Below are 22,163 nucleotides of genomic sequence, written 5' to 3'. Positions count from 1 at the left end.
TCACATATTGCTGAAGCCTGGCTTGGAGAATTTTGAGCATTACTTTACTAGTGTGTGAGATGAGTGCAATTGTGCAGTAGTTTGAGCATTCTTTGGTATTGCCTTTCTTTGGAATTGGAATGAAAAGTGACCTTTTCCAGTTCTGTGGCCACTGCTGAGTTTTCCGAATTTGCTGGCATATTGAGTGCAGCACTTTCACGGCATCATCTTTCAGGATTTGAAATAGCTCAACTGGAATTCCATCACCTCCATTAGCTTGTTCATAGTGATGCTTTCTAAGGCCCACTTGACTTCACATTCCAGGATGTCTGGCTCTAGGTGAGTGATCACACCATCATGATTATCTGGGTCATGAAGATCTTTTTTGTACAGTTCTTCCATTAATCTTGCCACCTCTTCTTAATATCTTCTTCTTCTGTTAAGTCCATACCATTTCTGTCCTTTATTGAGCCCATCTTTGCATAAAATGTTCCCTTGGTATCTCTAATTTTCTTGAAGAGATCTCTGATCTTTCCCATTCTGTTGTTTTCCTCTATTTCTTTGCATTGATCACTGAGGAAGGCTTTCTTATCTCTCCTTGCTATTCTTTGGAACTCTGCATTCAGATGCTAATATCTTTCCTTTTCTCCTTGGCTTTTCGCTTCTCTTCACAGCTATTTTTAAGGCCTCCCCAGACAGCCGTTTTTCTTTTTTGCATTTCTTTTCCATGGGGATGGTCTTGATCCCTGTCTCCTGTACAATGTCACAAACCTCCATCCATAGTTCATCAGGCACTCTGTCAGATCTAGTCCCTTCAAAATATTTTTCACTTCCACTGTATAATCATAAGAGATTTGATTTAGGTCATACCTGAATGGTCTAGTGGTTTTCCCTACTTTCTTCAATTGAAGTTTGAATTTGGCAATAAGGAGTTCATGATCCTACCCACAGTTAGCTCCCGGTCTTGTTTTTCTGACTGTATAGAGCTTCTCTATCTTTGGCTGCAAAGAATAGAATCAGTCTGATTTCGGTGTTAACCATCTGGTGATGTCCATGTGTAGAGTCGTCTCTTGTGTTTTGGAAGAGGGTGTTTCTGTGACGGTGCGTTTTCTTGGCAAAACTCTATTAACCTTTGACCTGCTCCATTCTGTATTCCTAGGCCAAATTTGCCTGTTATTCCAGGTGTTTCTTGACGTCCTACTTTTGCATTCCAGTCCCCTATAATGAAAAGGACATCTTTTTTGGGTGTTAGTTCTAAAAAGTCTTGTAGTCTTCATAGAACCGTTCAACTTCAGCTTCTTCAGTGTTACTGCTTGGGGCATAGACTTGGATTACTGTGATATTGAATGGTTTGCCTTGGAAATGAACAAAGATCATTCTGTCATTTTTGAGATTGCATCCAAGTACTGCATTTTGGACTCTTTTGTTGACCATGATGGCTACTCCATTTCTTCTAAGGGATTCCTGCCCACAGTAGTAGATATAATGGTCATCTGAGTTAAATGCACCCATTCCAGTCCATTTTAGTTTGCTGATTCCTAGAATGTCGACGTTCACTCTTGCCATCTCCTGTTTGACCACTTCCAATTTGCCTTGATTCATGGACCTAACATTCCAGGTTCCTATGCAATATTGCTCTTTACAGCATCTGGCCTTGCTTCTATCACCAGTCACATCCACAACTGGGAATTGTTTTTGCTCCATCCCTTCATTCTTTCTGGAGTTAACAGTAGGTATTACAATGTTTCTTCCAAATGTGCTGTCATTCTAGTCAGAATCACATAACTCACCAAGTCACCAGGGTGTTCTCCAAAGGAAAAACTGGGTGCTGACAGGAAAGAAAAATGAACCTGGATACTGGGGAGCAATAAATGCCCATTACAAGAATAAAGGAATAAAGGATACAAGCCAAGAAAGTACATTCCTAAGTGCACAAATGCCAAGAAAAATAGATCTTTATTCCTGAAGGGAATTAACTTTTCTGTGACTACATTTATCTTAGAAAATCATATTAGCATCCAGCTATCATCTGCTTAATTTTTTGCTTCTCTGACATCTCTTATTCTTTCTTTGTGAATCATTATTTGCTTATTAATTTTCCCATTCTAATTACTTTGATTCTTAATATTAGTTTTAGATTTATTAAACACCTCAAATAAATATTTACTTATTTGAAAGGGAGTTAGTTATGTTTGGAACAGTATCTTTTCCAAAATTCTGCGATTATTTCTCTTTGGCAGTTGTGGAACATTTTCTTTCTTGCTCCCAAGGAAAAAAATTATCACATTAAAGAGAATAAGAAGAATAAACTCTTTTAAAGTTATTCTAGGAAGATGAAAAAATATACAACTGTTCAAAAAAAAGTATAAGACTCCACTGAAAATGATCTCTGTAGATTGCAGTAGATTTAAACTTAAAGTCAAATGTGTGAGCAGAAATATTGTTGTTGCTGACAAGTGTAATCATAATAATCATAACTAGTAATATTTATTGAGTGTTTGCAACTTGCCCCTGCCTGTGTTAACTGTTCCTGTTCAAAATTCGATTTAATCCTCACATTTTATACACATTTATATATACATGTACATATATGTTATATTTACCTTGATTTAGGTATATTATGAAGTTTAGGTATATTATGAAACACAGAGAAAAATAAAATTAAGTGGTTGAGATCAAGATAAAATACATACTACCTAAGAGACAGGTAGAAATTTTATTTTTGTTTTATGCATGAAGGAGCTGAATATCCTTGCAGTTAGATAACTTGTGGCAGAATATATGTAATTCCTAGGAAATTTTTCTATAAAAATTAATTATATCAGTAGGGTAAATTTATATTATATAAAAATTTATTACATTTTGAAATTATTATTATGAAAATGTACTAATTAACTACCACTCATATCAATTTTCATAATTTCAGGTGTATATTATGTTTTTGCTAACATTTACTCGCTATCAAACTGAAAACTTGTACATGTTCAGTAATAATTCTGCTAGATTCCGATTTTTCTTCTAAGACAAAAGTGGAAGCTAATAAGAAATAGCCAAATTAAAAGTCAAGGTAATTATGTTCATATTAATGAAGGAAAACCCTGTAATTTTCTTTTCGTGTCATAGGACATATTGAACTCTTTAAAATTCATTCAATGAAGCGGAATTTATGCCCACTTTCATGTGACTGTGGCTCATAAAATAGAAGCAGCATGGTCTTTAAAGGGCAGATGATCTTGAACAAATCTTATGTGGTATTAGCAAAAGGAGCATGTAGAGAACACTGAGCAAAATGTATTTTTAAAAAATTAATGGAACACAACATGTATTTTTTCTGCCTTAATAAGAGTAGTAATTTATAGTATAGAGACATTAAGCTGCAATATAGACTGCCAAAATAATTACTTGATAAACACTGATAAAAAACAAACCTATTTCTCTGTCACCAGAGGTAGAAAATGATGACATATCTATCTCTTGGCTCATTAGCAGCTCTGTTTAGCTGAAAAATATTTGCTGGAGGTTGTAAATAAATATTGTTTAATATTTCCAAACAGATACACCCTAACATTGGTACTTTAGATAACCATAAGTAGTCTTCTAAGAAATGAAAATTAATGAAAGGAAATGGGGCTGACAGAACTGAATTTCCACATTCGATCTGTTACACATTAAATGTGTGACTGTGCAGAAGTCACTTAACCTCTTTGAGCCTCTATTTTTATATTGAAAAATTGCAGTAATGAATGTCATAATCATATGTTATGCTTGCTGCTGCTAAGTTGCTTCAGTCATGTCCGACTCTGTGTGACCCCACAGACAGCAGCCCACCAAGCTCTGCCGTCCCTGGGATTCTTCAGGCAAGAACATTGGAGTGGGTTGCCATTTCCTTCTCCAATGCATGAAAGTGAAAAATGAAAGTGAAGTCACTCAGTTGACTCTTTGCGACCCCATGGACTGCAGCCCACCAGGCTCCTCCGCCCATGGGATTTTCCAGGCAAGAGTACTGGAGTGGGGTGCCATTGATTTACACAATTGAAACACTGGTTTCTGAGTAAGCTAAATTAATAGTAGTGATCATTCATCCATCTATGTAAACTTTCATCCTTTAATTTAACATAAATATGTATGCATAATTGTCAGATAGAGGGCAACTTGTTTCAGATATAGCTGTTGACCAACTCACAGTCTTTTGACATTTGACAGGTCACCAGAGAGATTAAGAAATTATGGATGGAAATTCTCCTTATTCCCACTGGAAGTTGCAGTCAGCAACCACAGAAGAAACTTTGTCCCTATTTGGCAAGTTACTGTGCCATTAATGGTATGATTTTTACAGTCTTGATCATGTAAACTTGTATGACCACCTGCTGGATCTGCTACTTTAAAAGGAGTATTTCACTTTATTGAATAGAAGTCCAAGTGGGAGAACACAGCAGTATACATCGGGGTGATGGCAGTTGTGATGGAGAGAATTAGTTAGTGGGAGATATGTTTTAGAGATAGAATCTATCCAATTCACCAAAGGATTAGATAATTTCTGATTTGAATGAGTGGCTTGTGATACCATCTTCCAAAATGGAGAAAACAGTGTTGGTTTGGAGAAGGTAGAAGGTAAAAGAAAAGTTTGGATTATGTTACAATTATTTGAATTGTCTATATGATATGAAATAGTTTGAAGCTGAGAAGATAGATGAGGGCTGCATATGTGACATGACTCTGTCTATACAGATGGTCTATCAAGTCAGGGGAGTGGATGAGATCACCTTAGAAGAGGGTTTAGAGAGAGGACAGAGAAAAAGGTGGAAAGATAAAGGGAAGGAGAAAGGGAAAGGAACAGAAACTTGCTGTGAATAGAATGTGGTGCTCTTTACATCAGGTGAGAATCCTTATTCTTATTATCCAGCTTTTTTGATCATTCAGAACCCAGAAATAAGTAAATGAACTAAAGTAATTCATTGATCATTATAATATCAATTTTAACTCTGTCCTTCAACATAAGTAAGTAAGTATTAGTTGCTCAGTTGTGCCCAACTCTGCAACCCCATGGACTGCAGCCCGCCAGGCTCCTCTGTCTATGAGATTTTCCAGGCAAGGATACTGGAATGGGTTGCCATTTCCTTCTCCAGGGGATCTTCCCAACCCAGGGATTGAACCCAAGTGTCCTGCGCTGCAGGCAGATTCTTTACCGACTAAATTACAAGGGAACATTGTAACAATTAGATGATTCATTAATGGAAAAAGATTTAAATGCATGTTTTATATACATATGGTGTTACATGTATAAGAGTAGTTTCAAAGTATTTTGATGTATGTATTAAAGGGCATGACAGAGGATGAGTTAGTTGGATGGCATCACCAAATCAATGGGCATCAGTTTGAGCAAACTCCAGGAGATAGTGAAGGACAGGAAGCCTGGTGTGCTGCTATCCATGGGGTCACAGAGTCAAAAGTGACTGAGCAACTGAATGACAACAGAAGTCACTTGTCAGGAGAGTGAAGTCATTTGGTCTTCAATGTTTCATACCTTATAGCTCACTTGAGGTTTAGATTAATTTCATTTTTATATGCCATGTCAGTTCACATTTTTCTGCAATTCATCTAATCAAGCTAGTTTCCATAAACTAAAAAAAACTAAGTTGAAAAATACAAAACCACAAAGTAAGTTTAAAATCCAACTAAATGAACTAAGATTGAAAATGTTATTATCTTTGGCAAACTTTTCAGTGACTTTATATGTCAAAAGAAAGAGGTACTCTGAGTCCTTGCTGTTATAGGAAGGGACCTTGCCGGGGTCCAGCCCTGGTGGATCCAGGGTGATTCGAAGGGGAGACAGAGTAGGCGAGGAAAAAACTTATTTATTTATTTAATCAGAAATATAAGATTAGATTAGGAAGAAATAGTGTAGTAGGAAAACTAAGTGGAGAAAAGAGGCTGAATAATTTGATTTACTTGGAAAGCCAATAAAGTTCCAGACAAGGAACTTGCACCATTTACGTTAGGCCGCCGGCGTCCTCTTGAGTAGTGAGGGAGTGCCCCATCTTGGGCTCCCTCTCTCGTGGATCTTAGAAGCCGGGGCAAGTAAGTAGACATGGTGAGCCTCCATGCCCCAGATGTGAATTCAGCCAGAAAATAGAGTAAAGAAGAGACACGGGGGAAACCAGTCCTTCCAATGACTGGTCCAGCCTCTATTGTCTAGAAAGGCCTTTTATACCTTTTTGATTGTACATAGAGATCAATGGGTAATACAAAATTATGCAGCGTTAGCAGCCCAGACTCTTATCAAAACCAGGCTTTTCTCTCTGCATACCTAGTTGTATATACAAGTCTTAGGTGATTTACATCATCTTCCGGCCAAAAGGGCCAATAAGGGTTTGTCAACCAGAAGACTTATTTGTGTTGTTCTTCTCAAAGTCTGGTGCCACTGTCAGAAAACACTAAATAAAGTTACATTCTTACATAGCAGAGATACAGCAGTTTATAACAAGTAAAAGGAGTACAGTGATTTATACAAAAGAAAAGTAATTAACTCAAAAGTCTAGTGTTGCTAACATCAAAACTACTATATACCTTTTTCCATATCCCGATTACATTGATTAATATCCTCCCAGGTGCCTAATAGATAATGAATATGGAGGCCTTGCAGCAATCATTGAGTCAACAGTGAAATCCATTAACAATATGATTTTTAGCTCTTTAGAAGAGGCTGTGTATCTTTAAGATGTTTTAATCTTTGTGCCTCTCGTGACTGGGGGGCTGTAGGCAATTCACAAGCTGTAAAAAGTCCAGGGGAACCTGTTAGGCAAGCTAGAGAGTTATCAGAGGGGGTTTGAACTGAAACATCCCTTTCCAATGCAGAAGACTAAAGCCCTGAGTTAACTTTTTCCAGAGTGTGTCAGAAGAGTGGAAAAGCACAGTACAATAAGGCAAGCAGATTCTGGTTTTGGGGGTACATGCTCAGGAAATTCCAGGGGGATACCCTGAGGCCTGATTTGCCTTGCCCATCAGGCCTCTCTGCATGACCTTGTCATGGTGGGATTCCTCACGCTGGCTCCCAGCAGGACCTAGCTTCTCTCATAAAGGCCTTTGAAAGAAGATATAGAAAGTATGATAATCTAAATTTGGCTACCATATAACAATCTGGCCTTTTTCCATAAACTTGATGCCTTAGGATGGGGAAGTCATTAGGATTCTATAAATTATCTTCAATAATTATCCCTCTCTTCTCCCTCTTGAAAGTTAAAGTCACTCAGTCATGTCAGACTCTTTGCAACCCCATGGACTATACAGTCCATGGATTCTCCAGGCCAGAATACTTGAGTGGGTAGCCTTTCCCATCTCCAGGGGATCTTCCAAACCCAGGGGTCAAACCCAGGTCTCCCGTATTGCAGGTGGATTCTTTACCAGCTGAGCCACAAGGGAAACCCAAGAACACTGGAGTGGGTAGCCTATCCCTTCTCCAGCGGATCTTCCAGACCCAGGAATTGAACCGGGGTCTCCTGCATTGCAGGCAGAGTCTTTACCAACTGAGCTATCAGGGAAGCCCAAGATAGAAAGGGGGGCAGTTTGTCTTATTTTTTTAAACTCCCATCTAGTCAAAGCTATGGTTTTTCCTGTAGTCCTATATGGATGTGAGAGTTGGACTATAAAGAAAGCTGAGCTCCAAAGAATTGATGCTTTTGAACTGTGGTGTTAGAGAAGACTCTTGAGAGTTCCTTGGACTGCAAGGAGATACCAGTCCATCCTAAAGGAAATCAGTCCTGAATATTCACTGGAAGAACTGATGCTGAAGCTGAAACTCCAATTCTTTGGGCCCCTGATGCAAAGAACGGACTCATTGGAAAAGACCCTGATGTTGGGAAAGATTGAAGGCAGGTCAAGAAGGGGACAACAGAGAATGAGATGGTTGGATGGCATCACCGACTCGGTGAACATAAGTCTGAGTAAGTTCCAGGAGTTGGTGATGGACAGGGAAGCCTGGCTTGCTGCAGTCAATGGGGTCGCAAAGAGTTGAACACGACTGAGCGACTGAACTGAACTGAACTGAGTCACTGAGTCATGCCTGACTCTGTGACCCCACGGACTGTAGCACGCCAGGCTCCTCTCTCCATGGATTTCCCAGGCAAGAATACTGGAGTAGTTTGCCATTCCCTTCTCCAGGGGATCTTCCCCAACCAGGAATCCAACCCAAGTCTCCTGAATTTTAGGCAGATTCTTTACCGGCTGAGCCACCAGGGAAGCCTCTTAGCCAATGGAAACTAAACCCTATAAAAATCTTCTTCCCATATATCTTTTGTACCTGATTGGTCCTCTTCATCTGCATTGGACCTTTCCCAGTTCAGACAACATCACATCATTTCCCTGGAATGAACTGTCTTCTGACTTCAGCACTGGTCTTGTCCTGATCCCTTCAATTCATTCTTCCCTCAGCTGCCAAGATTTTCTGCCAGTTCTCCCACTTCCACTGCTACCCTAGTCCAAGCTACCTTTATGTCATGCATTTGTTACTGGCACAACATCCTCCTAATGAGTTTCCCTTTTCAATTTCTGCATAAGATTGATCATATAGTGAAGTCACTCAGTCGTGTCCAACTCTTTGTGACCCGTGGACTGTAGCCTACCAGGCTCCTCTGTCCATGGGATTTTCCAGGCAATAGTCCTGGAGTGGATTGCCAATTCCTTCTCCAGGGGATCTTCCCAACCCAGGGATCGAACCCGGGTCTCCTGCATTGTAGACAGATGCTTTACTGTCTGCGCCACCAGGGAAGTCTTGATCATATTCCATGTTTAAAACCCTGCAGTGGCGTCTTATTTCAATTATTATAAAATCTATATTCCTTGCCAAGGCTTTTATGATCTGGCCTCTACCTCTACCTTTAACCTCATCTTCTTCAACTTTCCTTTGATTCAAAACCATAACCACATGGCTTTTTTTTCTAAGCTATAACCTGCCAATTCCTTGCCACCACAGAGTGCTTGCTTTATACCCTCTTCACATAGTCTTTCAAATGGCTTCTTCTCATCAACCAGGTCTCAATTCAAATGACTTTCTTAAGAGGACTTCACTGAATACCCTAACTTTCTCCCCTTTGAGTTCTCCATCTTAATAGTTTATGCTCACTTCTTGATAGATTTTGGCTAATTCCTGCCATTGTTTTGGATAGATTGTGAATTCTGGAGTTAGCCTACTAGGTTGTGAATAGTGGCTTTTTTCTACCTACTAGCTTCCATCTGGGCAAGTTATTTAATCTCTACTTATTTTTCTGTAAAATGGAATAATAATACTTTATAAGGTTGATGCACAAGTTCAATGACTTAAACCTTAAATTCAAAGACCTGTACCAGGCTGGTCATTGTTTTCTGTTGTAGATAGAGTAGGATTGATATTAAAATATGTCTGTTGAAGTACAAGTCTACTCCTACTTCGTAGTTTGTCTACTTCTATAACTCCAAATCTAGAACACAGTCTGGTATTCAATAGATCCTCAAAAAAAACCCACATGATTTATTGTGACCTGACTAGTGACCTGGTAAAAGACAGCTCGGATTAAAGATTTTCGAATTCCAAATTTTTAAACAGTGTGGAGAAATTTACTTTTCTATCTGCCACTGGCTCTAGCAGAAATTTCCAAAGTGCAACATAACCTTGAACAGCAGATTTCAGTTACTGAGAGCTAGATACATGAGAAATCTCAAGTACTATAAAGGAGAATCAGTAAGCAGATCACAGGAGAACTTGACCTCCAGCCTTGATGCTGATATTAGTGACGAAACCACCAGATCCAGATAGAAATTGGGAGTATTAGCCAGGTAACCTGAGTCAGAACTAGGAAGACGCCTCCTTGAAGTAATCCTTGAATGTAAAGGGAACCAACTCAGGCAGTTTCCTGGAAGAATGGATCTGGCAGTAAGTTATTTGTGGCCCCAATTCCAACAAGTTACAGGGAGTAAGTTTCTACGCAGCACCAAATAATTCTTGGAACATCATTTGGGTGTCCAACAATTCAACTCAATTCTTAAGAATCCTAATAGACTATTAGCTTCCCTCTCTACTCCCATCAAGTATCAAGTATCAAGTCTAGGTTGTGCCCTGTACTTCTAACCTATAAATTGGTACTTCTGGCCTATAAATTGGCTATAAATTGGTGGTTCCCAGGATTACCTCCTTCAGTTCAGTTCAGTTCAGTCTTTCAGTCGTGTCCGACTCTTTGCAACCCCATGAATCGCAGCACGCCAGGCCTCCCTGTCCATCACCAACTCCCGGAGTTCACTCGAACTCATGTCCATCAAGTTGGTGATGCCATCCAGCCATCCCATCCTCTGTCATTCCCTTTTCCTCCTCCCAGCATCAGGGTCTTTTTCAAAGAGTCAACTCTTCGCATGAGGTGGCCAAAGTACCGGAGTTTCAGCTTTAGCATCATTCCTTCCAAAGAACACCCAGGACTGATCTCCTTTAGAATTGGTTTATTAGCTAGAGAGGTTCTCAGAGAAGCCATATACTTACTGGATCACTGGTTTATTATAGAAGGATATAACTCAGGAACAGCCAGATGGAAGAAATACATAGGACAAGAGAGTGGGGAACGGAGAGAAGCTTCCACGCCCTCTCTATGAGGGTGCCATTCTCCCAGCACGTCCACCTTCTGGGTTTGCCAACCCAGAAGCTCTCCAAACCCCATCCTTTTGAGGCTTTATAAAGGTTTCAGTAATCAGCATAATTGGTTGTTATTGACCTGCTGCTGCTGCTGCTGCTGCTAAGTTGCTTCAGTCGTGTCCAACTCTATGCGACCCCACAGATGGCAGCACACCAGGCTACCTCTGTCCCTAGGATTCTCCAGGCAAGAACACTGGAGTGGGTTGCCATTGCCTTCTCCTGTCATTGACCATAGGCAATTAATTCAACATCCCAGCCCTCTTCCCTCCTCAGAGATTGAGAATGGGGTTGAATGTTCCAACCCTCTATTCATGTTATTGGCTCCATTGACAACCAGCCCCCATCATTAGATAGGTCCCCAAATCACCTGATTAACATACCAAGAGACACCTTTGACACTCTCAACACTTAGAAAATTCCAAGGGTTTTAGGAGCCATGAGTCAGGAACCATGGACAAAGACCAAATATAATGAGAAAGATGTTTTGGTCAACTAAATTACCAGATATATATTTTCCTTATAAAACACAATATCATAGATGTCTTTCATGATCAAGATTGGCTCAAAAATGGGGCAGAACATGCCCTATGAACGATCATATTAGTATATCCATCTTGGGCTGTGATGGAGAAGTAAGAAGCAGGGAAAAGATCAGATGTAGACTATGGAGAGTCTTTCTCAGTGTTGTTTATATAAATTGAATGATTCAGATTTGGATAAAATTGATCACACATTTTGAGATTGTTGCTAAGATTGTTATGTTAAGTTCATGTACCATATGTTGGTTTTTACCATGTTATTAGAAAATCTTGTGAAGGCTGAATATATTCTTCTAGGCTAAGAAGCAGAAGGAGTGTTAGGCCTCTTTATTGTTAGCCTCAAATAAATGATTTTAAATCAGAGTTCAATGGTACATTAGTCACACAAGGAAGCTGAATCTACCATTTACTTTATCAAATTGTCTCTGCACCATTCACTGTGTTTGTACACTGTAACAAGTGTTATAAAATACTGTGTTTGGCTTTTGGCAGCCTTTTTCTTTTTTTTTTTTTGGCTGTAGCATCTGTTCAGAGTGTCAGAGTACAAATTTAGAAGTTTATATATAGACTCAGCAGGTCATCTTTTCATGAGCTGATTTGTTAAAAATTTCTCAAGTAAAGCTACATTTGTTGGAGGATCTTTCAACATAAAATAATATAAAGGTATGTGTCTGATCCTTCTAAAGAATTTGGCATTTAAACAAAGTACAATTCTAGGTTATATGAGGACTGTAAAACCAATAATCATATTAACATAAAGTTTTGCATGTTCTGAAAACTTAGTGTACTTTCAGTAAAATTATTGCCTATGCTTTATAATAACATATTTTCATTGACTGAAAAAGTTTTGCTCTTAAATTCTAAATTTTTTAAATTATAAGTTATTAAAAGATTTTATATTCTCCAAGTCCTGATTTTAGTTTACATAATTTATAGCTACTTTTATGCATATTACTAATGAAAAATCTTGATTTATTATATCAAATGTATGAGTCTAATTTTAGAGTAGCTTTCTGCATTTTTACTGAGCTGAAAAGTGATATATTTGACAATTGTTACTTGAATATTTCTGATTAATGAGGCCCTTAGAGCTCAAGCTGTTTATGTAATTTCATTTGAAATGTATTATAAGTAGTGGACCACAGATTATTATATGAACTACTCCTAGTGATTTTCAAATTCTTCTTTTGAAATAGAAAGCTTTTCAAAGGAAAGTAAAGGTTAAAATGTTGAGTTGAAAAGATTTCTTACTCCATTTCTCTAATTTCCAAAGAGACACTATTACGCACTTCGCTATTACTTTCTTCCCCCACCTTTTTCTCCGTCAAGTCTTTCTTTCCACCCCCGCCCCCCCCCCCCCCCCCCCGGTATTCTAGCCCTTAGGTCTCAATCAAGACTACATGCACTGCTCTTCATTCCCAGTAGTGAGTAGAAACTATGTAGAGAGTGTATGAGTCGGACACGACTGAGCAACTTCCCTTTCACGCATTGGAGAAGGAAATGGCAGTCCACTACAGTGTTCTTGCCCGGAGAATCCCAGGGACGGTGGAGCCTGGTGGGCTGCCATCTATGGGGTCGCACAGAGTCGGACGCGACTGAGGTGACTTAGCAGCAGCAGCAGAGAGTGTATGGAAACAGGCTCTTTTCCTGTAGCCAAATCAAGCCTTTCTTCCTCTGACTCAGCAGAAGCCCTGGTGCAGCAGACAGGGCAAGAGAAAAAGAAAATGTTCCAAACACCATTTAAGAATTAGAAAGTGGAACTGGAAGATTAGTTTTGAGTGTTTTATCTTTGTTTTGGGGAGTAGAGAGGCTGTTAGCACACTTTAAAGCTCTATGAATAAATCAAGCTTATATATTATTATCAGCCATTTACTTCCTGGCTTCACAAAGAGTACAGATAGATGATACACACACACACACACACACACACACTATTAGGTTAGTGCAAAAGTAATTGCAATATTGCATTGTTGAACTTTGCTGTTTGATATTGGAATACATTCTTAAATGTGATTATGTTATACATTATTTTAATGTGCATTTATTGCTTTATGTTTTTTTGCTAATGACATTACTTTCTGTGTATTTTATATATATACAAATTGGGCTACAAAGTTTTGCCTCATCTGCTATATTCACCTGACCGCTTGCCAACTGACTACCACTTCTTCAAGCATTTCAGCAACTTTGTATGGAAAACTGGAGAAGGAAATGGCAACCTACTCCAGTATTCTTGGCTGGAGAATACCAGGGACAGAGGAGCCTGGTGGGCCAACATCTATGGGGTTGCACAGAGTCTGACATGACTGAAGCGACTTAGCAGCAGCAGAAGTAGCATGGAAAAATACTTCCACAACCAGCAAGGGGCAGAAAATGCTTTCCAAGAGTTCACTGAATCCAGAAGCACAAATTTTTATGCTACAAGAGTAAACCAACTTATTTCTTGTTGGCAAAAATGTGTTGATTATAATGGTTCCTATTTCAATTAATAAAGATTTGTTTGAACCTAGTTATAATGATTTAAAATTCAAAGTCTGAAACTGCAATTACATTTCTCCCAACCTGAAGTGAAGTGAAGTGAAAGTAGCTCAGTTGTGTCCCACTCTGCTACCCCATGGCTAGTCAGTGGAATTCTCCAGGCCAGAATCTGGAGTGGATAGCCATTCCCTTCTCCAGGGGAATCTTCCCAACCCAGGAATTGAACTGAGGTCTCCTACATTGCAGGCAGATTCTTTACCAGCTGAGCCGCCAGGAAAGCCCTTGCCCCAACCTAAATATGTATAATGCATGTGTGTGTGTAATACACACAAACACACACACACACACACACACACACACACACATATATATATATGATATATATTTTCTTGTGCTTAAAAATCACTGCAGGTGGTGACTGTTGCCATGAAGTTAAAAGGTGCTTGCTACTTAGAAAAGAAGTTATGACAAGCCTAGACAGCATATGAAAAAGCAGAGACATTACTTTGCCAATAAAGGTCCGTATAGTCAAAGCTATGGTTTTTCCCACAGTCATGTATGGATGTGAGAGTTGGATTATAAACAACGCTGAGTGCCTGAGAACTAATGCTTGTTGGATGAGACTCTTGAGAGTCCCTTGGACTGCAAGAGAATCAAACCAGGATTGCCTAAAGTAAATCAGTCCTGAACATTCTGAAGAGCTGACGCTGAAGCTCCGATACTTTGGCCACCTGATGTGAAGAGCCTATTCATTAGAAAAGACCCTAATGCTGGGAAGTATTGAAGGCAGAGAAGGAGATGACAGAGGACAATATAGTTGGATGGCATCACTGACTCAATGGACATGAGTTTGAGCAAGCTTGGGAGATGATGAAGGACAGGGAAGCCTGTAGTGCTGCAGTCCGTGAGGTCGCAAAGAGCCGGACATGGCTGAGGGACTGAACAACAACAAATATGTATATATATATATATATATATGGATATGGATATGGATATGTATGTGTATATCTATCTATATATGTATTTTTAAAGTAAGGAAATAACATTATTTAAGGGAAAATCTTCAAGATGTATACCAACTTTTAAACTTTTTCTCTTAAACTGCTGAGAACAAGGTATTAGGTGAAGAATTTTTTTTCAGATAATTAAAATCAATTTTGGAGAAGGAAATGGCAACTCTCTCCAGTATTCTTGCCAGCAGAATCCCATGGACAGAGATGACTGGTGGGCTATGGTCCATAGGATCACAAAGAGTCAAACACAACTGAAGTGACTTTGCACACCCAGAGGCAAAGTCAATTTAGTCACAGTCCTACTTAGTGAAAACTTCAGAAAAGTTAATTGGAGGTATATAGGTTTTGTAAACGGCTTTCTAGCATGCATTTCCATACCTTTCCCCCATTCAGAGAATACCTTGTTTTCTAATAGGAATCCAGCCATAATCATATTGTCTATTGATCCTGTAAATACCTCAAAAGAAATTTTATTGCTTCGAATCTTCTCCATTTTTCACTCATATTTTTCAGGATGTCAAACTGGGGACAATTTGACTCTGACTTTTACCAATCTAATTACACCATTGATAATCAGGAGCAGACTTGTAACGATTCTAATGCCTGTGGAAATCTTTATGGATCTAGAAAGTAAGTACTTGACATGGAGAAAATGTGTTCTCATTTTAAAAAGTCATAATATTTTGACATGGGTTTTCAGGTAGGGTGGTTTCCTTGGGGGACGATAAACCTCTCCCCATTATTTCTCAGTAAAATGTCCAAGAAGAAATGTCAGGAAAGGGCAGGGAAATGAATTCAGTTCTCCATGAATGCCTTTGATTGCTGCAGGCCCATTTATAGGTGAAGGGCTTGTCTCCTCTTTTCAAAATATCACTTAACAGGGAGTGTGAATACAGGCCTTGGGCAAACAAAACATTTTCTTTTTACCTGATATTTTCCAGGATATCCCTCAAGAAACAGCTTTTATTCAATTTAATAAATATTTATTTAGTGCCTGCTCGTGCGTCAGGAATTAAGGAAGGTGCTATAAGCCCAAAGATAAAGAAAAAATCCATAATCTTTTCCCACACAATATTTAAAAATTTATGTTGAAGGGGACAATTAAATATGCTATTATAATGCAATGTGGCAATTCCTGAATGAAATCTAGATATACATAATTCAGGATGTGTTAGCTATTTAAGTTGATAGTTCAATGTGAGTCGAAAATAAATTTAAAGATGATTAAGAATTTAGTATTTATCCTTTACTAATGCCCCAAATAGGGCAGGTAGGATTAGAAGAATTTGGTTTAAGTTCTGGCTCTAACATTCATTTTTTGTCGCTTTAAGAAAGACAACTTCCCTGACTGTCTTAAACTGAGAAATAAGGATATTAATAATGAGTTAATAATAAGTTAATTCTCTACCTCATGAGAATTATCTAAAAGCAATTTTGATAATGTATGGGAAAGTGTATGTGAAGGTAAAAACATTATAGAAATGTTATTTTTTCATATAACTATAGTTTGTAGAGGCAATGGATACTTTGTTGCAAAGTCACTTAAACATTGTATTTGGTTATACAGTTGGTTCTTTAAATATTCTTCTGTGGGTCTAGATTAGTGAAAGGTGAGAAGGAATACAGAGAGATTAAAGAACTTTTCCAAGGTCATATAGCCAGTAAAAAACGAGGTTAGCCTACTAGGCCTAGGCTATTGGATTAGAGCCAGAACTAAGGTAGTCATATAATTTATTATAAAATCAAGACATTCTGAGAGTAAAATGTGTGTTATTGGTAACAATGTTGATACAATAAGAATAAACGGGATCATCTTAGGAAAACTGGGATGTGTGTTTCTTATGCCATTCCAACAAGTTTAGGGCAAAAAACTTCATAGCAAACGTTTCAAATGTATTAATTCTTGAAGTTTATTTTTCACACACAGATAAGTACCTTGAAAACTTCAGAATAAAGAGAAAAAGAAAACAGAATAAATACAACTGGCAGTGGTGACTCTTCTGTTCCAACTACACTACACCCTGGACAATCTTGACATTGTTTTCATGGGCTGATGACTCCTACAGACACAGGCAGATACGCGCTGTTTTCAGAAGCTGTGTCTTAAGGGCTGATGCTGAACTGCTGCTGTGAAGCAATAGGGAAAACCTTTGGTCCATAACATTTTCTTAAAATGGTTAAAGTTAAATATTTGGAATTTTATCTCATTATGCCCCTAGTCTGTGTTGTCTAGCGTTAGTCAAGCTGCCATAAGAATTTCTTAGGATGAAAAAAATCCATCCATCTCTCTACGAAAGTGAAAGTGTTAGTCGCTCTGTCATGTCCCACTCTTTGCGACCCTATGGACTTTAGCCTGCCAGGCTCCTCTGTCCATGGGATTTTTCAGGCAAGAATACTGGAGTGGGTTGCCATGCCCTCCTCCAGGGGATCTTCCTGACCTAGGGATTAAACCCAGGTCTCCTGCACTGCAGGCAGATCCTTTACTGTCTGAGCCATCATATCTGAATATTACCCGGCAAATTAAATATATTTAAAATATTTATAGGAAAAATAAGGGAGAAGGAATAGGCTGTCTAGAATTGGCTCATTGCAAAATTATTCAACAACGGGAAAAGAACTTTATTTCTTTTATGACTTACGATTTGCAGTCAGGAAAAAACAGAAAAGTATGTGATGGCGCAGAAGTAGTTTGAGCATGAAGGTATTACAAGAGGGTAGCTCAAAATATATAACCCACACGAGAGCTATCTAACAGGACTTTTCAGCTCTGTGCTCCTGTTTTGTTGAAAGAATCCAGTCACCTGCTGTTTCTTTTCTCTCTTCTCCAGATGGAATAAGCACCTGGGTAGGGTCTGCAATCTACGTTTTCAGACTAAACAAAGCTAAAATGTCTGATAAAATAGAAACAAAGCTCTGTCCTTAATCAGGGACTCAAACTAGAGCCTTCTCTTCTACCCTACCCCACCCTGTTTGTTTTTTTTTTCCCATTTTTTTTTCATTGCCCATATCAACAGAAGTTGAGGTGACAAGAAGATGAAAATTAATATAACCGAGTGAGGACAAATTATGATTACATTATCAAGTTGATGGCTTAGCCTACTTCAGATGCTTAGCATTTAAATCCAAGTTCTGATTTGAATTGTGGCAACCCTAAATTCCAACCCATGCTTCAAGTCTCAGGAATTAGAAAAGGGTATATTAACGGTTGTACTTTTATGAGGTACATAAAACATGGAGTCAGGTCAGTGATTTACCAGTTTGCATCAGATGACTTGACATTTGATCTTTTATTTGTACAGTGAATAGTTCAATTAAAATATATCCCAAATCAGAACAAGATGCTCACCATACTGGCAAAAGACATAGGAATCCAGTAGTAGGTTATAATGAATATGTCTGTTTTTCTCATTCTGCCCCCTGCCCCATCCTCTCCTCTCCAATATGAAATCACATCCAAAAAAAAACTCATTCTGCTCAATGAATGGCATTGTGATCTGAAGCTGGTTGAATGTGTTTATTATGAATAAATATATTTGTATAAAGTTTTCTTAGTTTAATGTGGAGTTTTCTCACTAAAAAGCTTAACCGTCCAGTCATTCAGATAGACATTATTTTCAGTGCTTGTAGCCAATTATCTAGGCTGTATTTTCTCACTGTAGTTTTCCAGTTTTTGAAATATCTTCCAATTATTTAGAGTAATAAACTTGGTTTCTGAAGAAAGGTGACAACAACTGGAAAACTCCATTGAAAAGTTTCAGGAGGCCTTCAGCAAATACATACTGAATCAGCTTTTCTGAATCCCTAGAGATCTCTGTCAATGCCACATAGCTATGTGTACCTGCTGACTGAGCCAGGATCTGGGCATGTTAAACAAGCCAAACCCCCTGGCAACCATATCCTAAAACACACTGCCATCAAACTCACCATGTATAATCAAGGATACTTAGAATGTCTGTTTACTGGCTTAACTGGAGACTTATATAGATAAAATGGGACGCTGGGAGTCAGTGCACCCCCCGCATTCCCCTGGGATCAGACTGACAAAGGAAAGTAGCATCAATCAACCATCATGATAGAAGTCCATATAGTTTTGGACTTCCATCTAATAAAATATGTAGCTAGTGATCATATGATGGGACACAGAAACCTGACTACAAGAAACATAATTCTGCAACCACAGAAATTATAATGGAGTCACCTAACAGTGACCTTCTATCTTCCATGTTTACATTGGGAGGTGAATGTTAAGTCCTATTGCTACAGAAACAGGTAAAAACATTTTCCCCATGGAGGCCATGCCATATCTCAACACAATATCACCTAAGTAAAGACAAGTCTCTTCAGGCTGGTTGGAACTGTATAACCCCAGCTATAGGTGGTGAAAAGGGGAGTTCTGAAGAATTAGTGAGCACTCAGAGGGTTTGTATATGGACCAGGTATGGCCATTGCTTCAGGGGTTGTGGATAGAAATCCTGGCATGTGTATAGTGGAGATTCTCCTGGTAGGCAAACACAGGTTGGGTGGTATGTTGTGAAAGTCAGGGTGGGTGTTCCAGGGGAACCGAAGTGGGAAAAAGCTAGAGATGATCAGCACAGAAGGAATACAAGCTCTTGGACTCTGATTAATGTTGTTTTCTATGAGGAAGTGGCAGACTAGAAAACAACTACTTACAAATATAGAAAATGCTGTTCCAGGGAGTGAGGGAGGTGTCTAGAATGCTTCAGAGTCAGTCTCAGGAAGAGGACATACGATCACTTAGCTAATGTTTATTGATTGCTTCTTATATGCCCAGCACTAATCTAAGTGCTTTATTTATTTCAGATAATTTAATTCATAATAACCTTATTGGTTCTATTGTCCTCATTTTACAGATGAAGAAACAGAGACATAGGAGGTGAAACAGTTTACCTAAGAGTATAAAATTAGGATTTGAACGCAGGCATTTGGACTCCAGCAGTCCTGTTTGCTAACCAATTTACTTGGTTCAGAGTACATCCCACCATGGGACTATCATTACAGGCAGAAATATAATACATAGAATCAGAAAGTAAAAGAAGGGAAATGTGATCAAAATGTTGCCAGTTGTTCTAAAGGAACTTTTTGCAGTCACTTCGCAGTTGTTTGGAATGATTTTTAGAAGAGATGCCTGCTAACCAAGGTAATGTTTAAATCCCACCTGCCAGAGTCCAGTGTTTATTTTGGTCTAATTCAGTAATTTGGAATAATATGCTGGGTTTTAAATCATTGAAATTTTATTATTTACCTTCCCAAAGGGCTAAGATGCTCTATAATCAAGGACCATTCTTTATGTTTCTTTCCTTTCCTTTAGTTAAAAACAATTTGAAATGACCAAATAACATTGTAGACTAGCCCCCATTTCTTCCTTCCATTCTCTAGCTTTAAGAATTTATTTACTAAGATTATTTTTCTCACATAAATGGTAAAATAAAAAAAAAATAAAAGCACAATCAAGGAAATGTTGAAACATTATGTTTTGATAAAACTAAATCGCATATTTCAAGAGAGAACAGTGAAGCCAGCTATGAAAGACTTTTAGTCAGGGACTCAAAGATAATTTGATTGGAAATAACTGTCTGGGAAGGGCCAGAGCTTTTCTATGTCTCAGGGTCTATTTCTGTTTTGTAAATAAGTTCATTTGTTAGATTCCACATATAAGCAATATTACATGATATTTGTCTTTGTCTGGTTTGCTTTGTTAGTATGACTGTGATTTTTTTAAATTGCTCTTTGCCCAGATTTACAGGGAATGTCCTATTTGGGGATAGTTCCTGAAAATCAGTAGAAAAGGAGCATCACGTAGGGAGAAGTGCACTGCTCGGACAGACAGCTTCAGTTCACTGTCCAACACTTGAATTTTTTGTATGTTGCCAGACAAGTCATTCAGTGTCCATGAATCTGTATTTCTTTTTCTGTAAGATGAGATTAAAACCACAGTTTTTACTTTGCAGAGTATTAATTAAGTGAGAAAATGTGAAGGGTCCAACACATTGCAAATAATCAATGCATGTTAGTCAGTATGGATCATTCTTCTATAGAGTTTTCTCACAACTAGTTACTTTTCATTTTTTTGTTTGTTTGTTTAGGTTAAACTTTAAGCAAGTTAATTTTTTCATGGATAAATAGTCATAAAAACCAGGAGAAATTATAAAAGGAAAATTGTAGTTTCCTTCCTCGCTTGATCATGATATCCCTTTCTTAGATGTATCAGTATCAATATTTTCCTTTTTCTAGACAACAAGCCAGTGAGCAGCCTCAGCCTGCCTTTGTCCCAGCAGAGATGCTCGTGTCCTCAGCTTACTCAGGGCAGTTTTTTCAGCCAGCATCCAACCAGGATTATTATTCACCATCTTCTTACATTGACAGCTTTGATGAAGAGCCTCCTTTACTAGAAGATAAGTTAAGGAAGTGCTATTAATGTGTGTACAGCTTGAAGAATAACAGCAATAATCAGCACTTAATGCATACTATCAGCATGCTGCATATAGTGTTTTATATGATTGTTCCACATATAAACGAGAGTCTGCCAGACAGATACATTTAAACCAATGGGAGATGGTCTCCTGTTTGCGTGGGGAAAATCTGAAGTAGATAAGCGCTAACACTATGTTGGTCTCGCAGTTTTTAAATGTTTCTTCACTGTTTCTTACATGTGGACTCCCTGGCCGTCTCTAGACAACAGTGAACATTTTTGGGCAAAGTAATTATATCAAAGTAACCACTCTTCCCACCTAGTTAATGAAGCTACTTTATAGCTGCATGTTTTACTATTTTCTGCTATTGTTGCCTGCGGGCAACAGGGGTAGTTTCTCAATATACTTTTTTTGTTATCATGGAGAAGCAAGTCTTTTTTTTTTTTTTTTCCTCCTTCCTGGCTCATGTGAGCCCCCTCACCTCATCTAGGTAGGACTAAGTAAGGAGGAATATGACTCCAGTAAGTAGCACTGCTGGTGGCAAGGAAACCTGGGGACCCTTGCAGATGAACGTTTCCTCCAAAGATTTCAGGGATCTCCCATCCTTTGATTTTTTTTTTTTTAATTTTTAAGATTCAGCCAACTTATATCTGCTACTTCTGTTCCTATGGCATGTCAACATGATGCTAGAAAACTAAAATTCAAGGAGATTTAAATTTGGGAGCCAAGGAGAAATATTCACTGGCTAACTGCTCTCTTTTCTATGAGGGCCAATGAAAACAGATGGGCTAACATTCCCAGTATTTTAGATCAAAAGATTGCTGTTTGGACACAGCCAGCCACCTGATATTAAAACATTCTTCTCCGTTTGCCTTCAAAATTAAGAAGAGGGTAAAGATGTAAACTAGTCAGAAAAGTACAGAGAATTATATAATCAATTTGTTGGAACTTTAGAGGCCAGTTAAATTTTTGCATCTTTTATGCTTAACCATGCATTCTAAGTTGCCTCTACATCTGATACCTAACACCTGAAAGTTATAAGCTATTTTCATTAGGCATCTGCCATGACCCT

At 38.4% G+C, this 22,163-nt stretch overlaps 1 protein-coding gene across 3 annotated transcripts in view; it reads left to right on the top strand.

Moving 5' to 3' along the window:
• The window catches only part of YIPF7 (Yip1 domain family member 7), a 29,797-nt gene continuing 19,355 nt past the window's right edge, over positions 11,722–22,163 (top strand). Inside the window, exons 1-3 of one of the 3 annotated variants that reach the window (XM_018049416.1) lie at positions 11,722–11,832; positions 14,059–14,165; positions 15,174–15,290. In XM_018049416.1, the coding sequence (XP_017904905.1) occupies positions 14,132–14,165; positions 15,174–15,290 (151 nt within the window). In that variant the 5' untranslated portion in view covers positions 11,722–11,832; positions 14,059–14,131. Of the gene's footprint in view, positions 11,833–14,058; positions 14,166–15,173; positions 15,291–20,912; positions 21,074–22,163 lie in introns of those variants that run through there. The other 2 variants (XM_018049414.1, XM_018049415.1) reach the window with 2 other exon arrangements.

The sequence above is a fragment of the Capra hircus genome, chromosome 6, assembly GCF_001704415.2.
Source record: "Capra hircus breed San Clemente chromosome 6, ASM170441v1, whole genome shotgun sequence".
Lineage (NCBI taxonomy): Eukaryota > Metazoa > Chordata > Mammalia > Artiodactyla > Bovidae > Capra > Capra hircus.
This window is presented reverse-complemented; position numbering and strand designations above follow the sequence as displayed.